Source organism: Natator depressus, chromosome 7, assembly GCF_965152275.1.
Source record: "Natator depressus isolate rNatDep1 chromosome 7, rNatDep2.hap1, whole genome shotgun sequence".
Taxonomy (NCBI): Eukaryota; Metazoa; Chordata; order Testudines; family Cheloniidae; genus Natator; species Natator depressus.
Genome location: NC_134240.1, coordinates 46131374 through 46140805, shown reverse-complemented (window position 1 = coordinate 46140805; position 9432 = coordinate 46131374). Strand labels below are relative to the sequence as shown.

At 59.4% G+C, this 9432-nt stretch overlaps 1 protein-coding gene across 3 annotated transcripts; it reads right to left on the bottom strand.

Annotated features, from left to right (window-relative positions):
• Positions 1–279: 279 nt before the first annotated feature.
• Positions 280–8553, bottom strand: ABHD14A (abhydrolase domain containing 14A). 3 transcript variants are annotated; one of them, XM_074959857.1, is made up of 5 exons: positions 8364–8553; positions 3882–4152; positions 2588–2703; positions 1818–2053; positions 280–1232 (listed from the first exon to the last, which is right to left on the bottom strand). In XM_074959857.1, the coding sequence occupies exons 2-5, from the start codon at positions 4139–4141 to the stop codon at positions 1050–1052; spliced, it is 795 nt and encodes a 264-aa protein (XP_074815958.1). In that variant the 5' UTR covers positions 4142–4152; positions 8364–8553; the 3' UTR covers positions 280–1049. The 3 variants fall into 3 exon arrangements, with proteins under 3 accessions (XP_074815958.1, XP_074815957.1, XP_074815956.1); XM_074959856.1 differs by lacking the exon at positions 8364–8553 and adding an exon at positions 7566–7943; XM_074959855.1 differs by lacking the exon at positions 8364–8553 and adding an exon at positions 7083–7498.
• Between the last annotated feature and the right edge of the window lie 879 nt (positions 8554–9432).

The following is a 9432-nucleotide window of genomic DNA, read 5'->3' as shown; positions in this document are numbered from 1 at the left end:
GCTCTGGGACCTGTCCTAGAGGAGAGGCAGGCGACAGGTGGAGCTGAGAGCGCCCAAGGCCACTCTGCATGCAGCCGGCTGGCTGCCACTGCACGCAGGAAAGCAGCTACGGACGCAAAACTCTGGTGTGGCACCCAGGGCGCACAGTAGTTAGGAGCCAGCCTCCTCCCTCAAAGCCCCAGCTCCGGGGTGCAGGAGTTACCCACTGCCAGGGTGGGTGGCGGGGGGGCCCAAACACAGACAGCCCGGCATGGCCTCACCAGAGAGATGCCCAGCAAGCACTGTACAAATGGTTTATTGGCCTCATACCAGACTCCTCCACAGAGCTCCCTCCTCTGGGCCTGGTCAGAGCAGCTTACCCACCCAGGAGTTAAATCATTCACCCCCCGGAAACATGCCAACAGCCCTTGCTTCGCGGGCAAAGGGCCCATTTAACGCCCCCTACAAACAACAATCAGACACAACCGCTAACCCATCGGAGCCATTGGTGGGGACCAAGCCCCGCCGCACCTCAGCCCCTGCCAAGTGAGATGCTCAGCTACTCTACAGTGACGCTTTTTGGAACAAGCCCCAGAAAGTCACCTGGCCTGTCCTGCACCCCTCGGGCGAACACGCCAGCCCATCATTCAGCAGCAACGGTCCAGGGCCCTAGCGAGGGCTCCTTGCAGAGAGGCAAGGCAGGGGGATGAGAAAACAACAAACACAAGGACCGTGCAACAGGAGAGCACAGCCAGAAGCTGGCAGGGGGCCGGTTACCTCCTGACACACACAGCAGAATCATGCCCCTAAGCAGGCAGAATCCCAGCACCTGGCACATCCCCCTGCAGAGGCTGACGATATCCAACAAGTCCCTTGCCAAGCCCCTGGCTCCCACACCTCCTCCAGCCCGACTTGCCGCAGGATCAGAGACCCAGGAGGGCGGCAGCGGTGAGAACTCCCCACCCCCGGACAAGTCCCACAGCCCTCAATGACAGGGTCAGAGAGTCAGCGTCCCAGCCACGCAGCCAAGGCTCAGCACAGCCAGGCTCCGGCCCCAGGTGGGTCCACGTTCACTGCAGCTCGCCCAGGAAGGCTAGCAGCACCTCGTGGAACTCGCGAGGCTTCTCCAGGTAGCAGGCATGGCCGGCGTCAGGCAGCACCACCACTTTGTGCTTCGGGAGCTGCTGCAGGCTCTGCAGGGACTGAGTGCCCAGGCCGGAGTCGCGCTCACCATAGATGATCAGAGTCGGCGTCTGCAGAGAGACAGGGAGAACTTCAGCCGTCAGACCTTCGCCACCCCTCAGCAGCGGGAGGCCGGCAACAGACCCCCGCCCACCTGCGCTGCCCCGAGAGCGCGGCACAAGGGACTCAAGTGACCTGGAGAGCAGCGTAGCTCTGAGACAGGGCAGAGGTGTCCAGGCAGAGTGTATCCCAGGGCCCCCTGGGAGCCTGGGGCTCAAACCCTCACCCCAGAGCCTTGGGGAGCCTGCGACCATGCCCCCCAGCCCCAGAGAGCATGGGGTCTAGGGCTGCCCTTCCCACACACAGCGCCCCGGGGAGCGGGGTCCACAGCCTCTTCAACTTCCCCTCCACACACACACAGCCTCCTAGCCTCAGAGAAGGCTGTAGCTGAGATGGGGAGCTGTACTGCAGCAAGCTGGGCTGACAAGCCGTTGCTGCAGTGACTGGAGAAGCTCCGGGCTGCAGTCACAAAACTGGACAAGTTCCTCTGTGAGTCAGGCCCTGATTACCCCCACCGACCAGCTGAGAAGCCTCTGCTCTAGGGACCAGCTCTGTCTCCTGCCCCAAAGCCAGATGCTTCCCCTTCCCTGCCATACCTGGACCTGCTGGTACTGCTGGGCCGTGTATTCCTGGGTCCCCACAGGCGCAATGGGCACAAAGCCCTTCAGCTGCGCCCCATGTACCAGGACAAAGGGGACGGAATAGTGGCCACTCATGGACGGGCTGATCAGAACTGGCCTCTGGATCCCCAGCTCTTTCAGCACACGCAGCAGGAAGGCGACACGGCCCTGCTCCGTGGAGACAGAATCGGAAAGCGGGGAGTTGCCATAGCCTGCGGAGGAGGAGGAGGAGTTAGCGTGCCCCGAAGGCCCAGGCAAAGGCGTCTGCATGGGGAGCCAGAGCCCGTAGCAGGAGGAAGGTTTCACCATCCTAAACCTTTCCTCCCTCACCCCCAACAGCCCTCACCCCAGCGAGGAGCCAGTGCAATAGAGATTTCTTGTGGGACATGCAAGTTAATTAGCAGACGTGCTGGGTTTGGATGCCAGCAGGACTCACATATGCTAGTCTTGCCACATCTCCAGGGCAATGTGGAACAGTGTCGCAAAATCAAAATCCCTGCCAAAGCCCCAGCCTTCTGCCCAGTGCGTACGGGCAGCACCCCGGGAGAGGAACAGATCCGGAGGCACAAGCATGGTGTATGTAGTGAACATCACTAGAACATGTGACTCCCTGGAACTGACCACTTAAAGAGGCATGGGGCTGTACAGTCTCTTTGGCACATGCCAGCTGGCTGGCGGGCAGAGGGAGACAGGAGCTATGGCTGCAGGCAGAAATTAATTGGGATATGTGGGTGGCATATTCCTACCAGGCAGGTCGATAGCAACGGAGCGATATCCTTCCTCTGAGAGCAGGGTCAGCGTCCCCAGGTCCTCCCAGGTCTTGGAAGTAAAAGCCTGGCCGTGCAGAAAAACCACCTCCAGCCTGCAGAGGACACAACAGCAGGTAGAGGGGCACCTGCCAGGAGGGAAGTGGGACCCACCCTGCTGTGGCTGGGGCAGGGGAGGCTGTTTCTGTGCTAGTTTACCAGCAGGAGAGCCTGGGGCTGTTAGGATGACAGACACTATGTTTTGTTTGTCACCATTATCTATGCAGATCCAAGGTGGCCTCTGGATCAGCAGATTTGGCTGATCCCTGCTGAACACATAGGAGAGTCACTTCCCGCTACGGAGAAGTGCGGCCACCTCTGGGGTGGAACGCAGCAGCTGTTTCAGAGCTCACCAAACTGTGTCAGACAGGAAATGAACAAACACCAGCACTGCAGTTTCAATTGGACGGACATTTAAGAGTAATTAAGATTTGGGATGAGCACCTGGGATAAGATCCCTACTCTTGCAAGGAGTGACAAAGGATATATAGTGACTACAAGTGGTCAGGAACTGGGCATTTTGGGGTCCCCCGGGAAGCTCACCCCGACCCAGAGGTGAAAGTAAGCCAGTATGGTGTACCAGCAAGAGCCAGTACGCTGTGCCGGACCGGACCAGCTTCCCCAGGCTAGCGCTTTAAAGGGCCTGGAGCTCCCTGCAGCAGCCAGAGCCCCAGGCCCTTTAAAGTGCCGCCAGAGCCCCGCCACCACTACCCCTGGGCTCCGGCGGTGATTTAAAGGGCCCCGGGCTCCGCTGTGGTAGCAGCAGCTGGAGCCCCGGGCCCTTTAATTTGCCCCTGAGCCCCAGGGCTACCAGCCGCCTCTGCAGCTGGTAGCTCCAGGGGTGATTTAAAGGCCCTGGGGCTCCCAGCCGCAGCCGGAGCCCCAGGGCCTTTAAATCTTGATTTAAAGGGCCCGGGTATTTAGAGGTCCAGCCTCTTCTGGTTGAGGCCACGCCCCCTGCTCAGGACTCCAGAGTAGCTGTAAGTCCTTTAAATTACTCTCACCCCTGCCCTCACCCCAACACCATACAGGGCTGATTTACAGAGAGTAGCACCAGCTACTGAATCACCTGCCCCAGGTTTTCCTTGGAAGTTTCCCACTCCCAGACCCTGCTCATCCTAGGAGCTCAGATAAGAGCACAGATCTAGGACAGCTGATCTAGGATACAGATTGCTTACGATGACCCACAGTGCTGACGCCAGAACCAGCTCTGGTGGCCAGAAGACTAACCCACCTTTTGGGGCTGGGAGTCCCAGCTCTCTGGAGCAGGAAGCCTTCTCTGAATAAGATGGACGGGCTCCCTGCAATGGTCCCTGTTAGGACGGTGACGTTGACATCTTGCTGGCCCTTCTCCTCAGCCCTGGCCTGGGCCTTGTGGCTGCCTGCCCTGGACGTGAACCTCTCGTGCTGGATTGCAGGGAGCAACAGGTAGAGGACAAAGGTGACGAGGACCCCGAGAACCAGCAGCCCCAGTCTGTTGCGGATCAAAGCCATCGTCAGCCGTTCTGAAAGGGGCAGAGAGAGAAGGTGAACAGCTGAGTGCCGGCTCCATGCTGCAGCTCAGACAGCGCAACGCACGGCAAGGCCCAGCCACGGGAGAAGAGACAAGGGACCTCATGGCTCAGCAATGACCAGGAGAAGAGGGATGCATACTTGACCGGGGCAACACACGCACACTAAGGTGACACAGTTATCCCCCAGGGCAACCTCCCAATCAGGAATGCGCCCTTCCCCACCCAAATACCAGGGCACCACGGGAGGGTGGGGACCAAGGTGGATTCTGGCCCCCAGCTTTTTATTGGGGTGGGGGGATGATGGGGCTTCCTTTACCCCCGAAGTCTCATGCATGATCCTAGGCCAGAAGAGACGTTTGGGGGACGTTTGCAGCAGAGCGCAGAAATTCTGGTGTTACGGTCACTAGGATGAGACACTTCAGGCCCAGGGTCAGAGGCCGATCCAGGCCGGGTCCTACCCTGTCTAGGGCTCAGGGAAGCAGCTGGTGTTGGTCTCTCTGCCTCATTCTCACTCCTAGCCACCATCCTGGTCATGCCCGAAGGGAGGCAGGCTGGTCTGGAGCCCCCTGGGCTGGGGCTGTGACCCCAGCATCTGCACTGTGTTAGGTAGCAACAGCCACCCTCACTGTACCTCTCCCCTGCCCCAAATCACTTACCCCTGGGAACCAACTAGTGCTGGGGGGTCGCTGCACAGAGGAAGAGTTTAACAAACAGGTGCCCCCTTGCAGAGAGGGGTCAGCCTAGTCCACCTGGCACTGGCAGGACTCCTCCGCACAGTGGCTTTCACAGCCTACCCACTCTCCAGGATCTGTGGTTTCTATGTCACCCCCACCCCCCACTGATTTCCTCCCATGCACTCCCCCTGCCTCCCCTTTACTCTCCCTGCTGCCTTTTCCCCTGCTTTGTCCCTGAAGGCTCCTGCTGCCCCCACGACCGCCCCACCCATCACTCCCAACCGCCCAGAACCTTCCCAGCTCCATGTTCTGTCCCACCCCCCAACACACCCGCGGGACATGCAACAGCCCTGAGAAAACACGGGTCAGATCCCAAGACATGGGTGGCAGACTCCCTCCAGATCCCTGAACATAGTAGCACCTAAAGGCCCCCCAACTGGCCCTCCCCCCCAGTTATGGTTATTGCAGGCGCCTGGCTGGTACTGTAGGGAGCTGCTCCCAGCATGTTCCAGTATTCAGGAAACTTCGCACTCATGTCACCTGGCACATCTTCAGGGGCACTCTCCTCCTTACAGGGGGTTTAGTGCCAGGGCATCAGACCGACGGCCCTAGACAGCAGCATCCCTTAACCCACAGCACAGGTGCTGCAGCAGTGAAAGCTTCCCCCTTTCCAGCCCCCAGCGTGAGGGACCCAGCTATAAGGGAGAAATCAGAGGCCAGTCTCCATGGGGGCCAGTTATCCACAAACCTGCCTGCTAGGAAGCACCAGCGGAGGCGGGGTTTGAGCAGGTACCCTGGCGAGATTCCGCGGTCCATTATTCAATCTCTTGCACTATCCAGCCCTTTCTACAGCAGTTTTAAATCTGAACCCCCGGGTTGCAGCACATCACAAGGCAGAGCACGGCCAGAGAGAACAGCCAGCCTTGAGCTCCGGGCCGCCAGTGCTAGCAGATTAACAGAACGCTGGGCTGGGCTGCCCTCCCTGCACAGTCATTACACCGCCTTTGATGGATAGGGCAATGCACTTCACTGCCCCCCAGCGTAGAGGGGCCCCATATAACACCCTAAGGAGTTCAGTGCTGTCTGGAGTCCTTGGCAGGCCCTGCACTGGGGGAATTCTCCCCTGCACAGCGTAGAGGGGATGGAAGGGCCCGAACAGAGTTGGCTCTGCAGGAGGCTCACAAGTAAAGACATGCTTGCAAGGAGAAACAACTCCCTACTTGCTGCCTGGGAGACGCTTTCTGTAATTAATTTGGCATGCATAAGAAAAATGCCACAGTGCTCAAGGTCAGAGGGGCCCACTTGCTGTACTCTGTTATTCCCAGACAGCACTGAGGGGCCCCAGCATCCTCCAGGTGCCCCAATTATTCCCTGTGTCCTGTGGGCAGCAGCTAAGTCTCAGGGATGAGATTTTCAAAGGCCTCCCCAGATGGCAAGCCACGCAAGCTGCATGGAAGCCCTGAGGCTGGGCACGTACTCTGCGCTATTTGCTTTCAAGGGCTTTGAATGTTTGGCCAACAGCATTTCAAAGAAGCATAAACACACAGAGGGAATGAGATCTTTGAATGGGGTCAGGTTCTCCACACAGGCACTAGCCTGTACTGCAAATCACCTGACTCAAGCTGAAAGCTGTCCTGTCATCAAGGTGCAAGTAATTAACGTGATGGTAACTGACACGCATCTGATACAGAAGGGCCCCAATGCACTTTACAAGTGACATTGGAAGCTCACTTCCTCCACCACTGACATGCAGCCACTTCTGGGGTGAAACATAATAGCTGCTGGATGATGCACATCAACACTCATTTTTTATTTGCATTGTGGTGGGGCCAAGGGCCTCCACCTATGGACGAGGCCCCCCACCATGCTAGGAGTTGTATGAATGCAGAACAAAGAGACAGTCCTTGCTTCCAAAAGCTGACGATCTAAGCACACAAATACAGAGGAGGAAGAATACTGTAGCCAGGAGAACCAAAAGCAGGGGAGGCTTTAGGCAAGGAGAAAGCCGCTGTCTTGGACATGCCATACTTCAGTCATCCATGGCTCCCAATTACCTGAGCGGCTCATCCACATGACAGACAGAGCAAACATGACTCCCCTTTATTGAGCATGCCCCTAAGGAACTCAGCACTCAATGCTGCACTGCAATGAGAGAAGTGCCCCAGTATCTTTACTGCCCACCAGCAGGCAGGCCCTGGGCCTTTCACTTTAGGCTCAGCCTTGCTCTCTGCACCCACTACCGACTACCTTGTCTGATCTCATCCAGCAGGCGGGCTGCAGATGTGCAGTCCCTGAAGACATAGGTTTGCCCCCGGCACAGGACCTTTAGTTTGGCAGGGTACAGGACGTAGACCTGAGCCCCCTCCTTCACAAACGCTTGCTTGAGCGCCACGAGGCGCTGCCGCCGGGCATGCGTGGCAAGGCTGAGGTCGGGGAAGAAGGAGACCTTGGGGCCTTGGAATTTGGTTGTGCAGCAGGCCCGTGCTGCCCGCAGAATTCTCTCTCGGGCCCAGAAATCGGAGAGGGTCATTAGCATAGTGCAAGCACCATCCACCCGGGCACTGCTGCCTGCTTCCTCATGGGAAGCCGGTACGCGCTTTCTATACGCATAGGAGCTTCCTTCGCATTTAAGCCCAGGTAAGCTGGCACCAGATTTTCCAAGAAGGGGATGAGGTCTGTGTCTCCCACAGCAGCCGGGACCCCAATGACCCTGACGTTCCGGGCCCGCACCCTGTTCTCCAGCTCTTCCAGCCGGCGCTCTGTCTCCAGGCCGCCCTGGACCAGCTCTCTCATCAGAGCCGCGTGCTTCACCACGCAGCTCTGTGTGGTCACCACCTTGGCATCCAGGGCTTCCACCCGGCCGACCGTCTCCTCCAGGCATTTCGCCAGCTTAGACGGCTCCTCTGAGAGGGAGGCCAGGGCTTCACGCAGGGCGGCCTGCTCCGAGAGGACCTGGTCCAGCCGCTCTGGCGTGGCATCCGCTGTGGAGGGGCGCGTGCCAGGCTCGCCTTCGCGGGCAGAGAGACGCTCTGTCACCTGCTCCCTTCTGGGCATCTTTGAACCAGAGCAGAAGAGTCTGTCCCACAAAACCTCACCCCACCTGGGCGCATCAGAGCAGGAGTTCCGGGGGCCCCCGGCCGGAGCTTGGGGCTGCCAGGCCCACCTCTGCCCAAGTGTCCTGGGACACGCCCTTGTTTACCAAGCGCTTCCCCTCCCCGCCTCCAGCCGCGCCACGGGCGCTCCAAAGTAGCCGGCCCCCACGGCTAGAGCCCCTCCCCGCAGCATCGCAGTGCGCCGGAGCGACTCCGGGCCTGTGCGCCCCTGCACCGGGGCCACCGCCAGCCCCCGGCCCAGCCTGCCTGCGCCCCCAGCTCTCGGGGGGGGGGGGGCAGCAGCCCTGGTTACCGGCACGCCTCGGCCAGCGCGCCCGAGCGCTGCCCGCCAGGCCAGGCCAGGCCGGGCCTCCCCCAGCCGCGCCGGAGCCAGGCGCCTCCAGCGCCCCAGTCCCCGGGGACCGCACGCACTTACCGCCTTGCTGCGCGGCGCCCGACAGCCGCCGCCGCCGCCGCCTTCGCCCGGGCTGGTGTGGCACTGAAGCGCCAGCCTGGCTCGAGCCCCACCTAGCGGGGGAAGGGAGAACGCACAGCTGCGGGCAGACGGCTCCGCGCCCGTCCCCAAAGAGCCGGACCGGACCGTCCCTAGCCCAGCTGCAGCAACCGCCACTCTGCGCGCTTGGGGAGCCTCTGAGCGGGTGGACTGGGACAGGACTGAGCCGGAGGAATCACCCTCCCCAGCCGCCTCTGGGCTCCTGGGGGGCGCCCCTTCATTCCTCCTCCCGGCCCCCGTGTGGGCACCCTCCAAAGGCAGGCGATGGGGGCGGTTTGGAGGGTGAGGCTGTACAGGTCCTCAGGGGATTTTTGAGCCTCGTCTCTAAGGATTTCATCTCCCTCTGGAGCTTCAGAGTGAATGGGGAGGTTTGGGGGTATCCCTAGTCCTGCCCCACCTCTCTGGCCATCCTTTCAACAGGTCCCTGTTTTTATCCCTAGAGCTTGTTCCTCCCTCCCTCCTTTGTTTGTGATTCTTTACAACCCTTGAACCCGCAGATCTTCCCCACAACCAATCACACACACACCGTTGGAAAATCTGCCTTGCACTCCCCCACTCTGTCTTAAAAGCACTCTACAGAAAACCTCCAGGCCATGGCCCAATGGGGCCCTGCCCTGAGCCTTGCTCATGGCTCCCCAATGCTACTGTACAGCAAACCACAAATCTCACAACCCCACCAGGAAGCAGCAGTGGTCATCTCTGGGGGGAAATTTAGGCACGGATTAACTAGCATGCAGGATAACAAAGTCAGGTTTAGAACTCAAGACTCCCTCGTGTCCATCATACGGCACCTTAACCCACCTTGTCAGGTACTGCCACACATTCCACTCACCCTACAGCCCTGCTATTGTATTGCTTCCTCCCTTTTCCCAGCTCCCTCCTTTGTACCAAACAGGGGCTCATAGAGCTCAGCTGTAGTAAACACCCCTCTGCCACCCCAGAATTCAACCAGCTGTTCACATCAATGAAACAATTACCAGCAAGTCTGCTA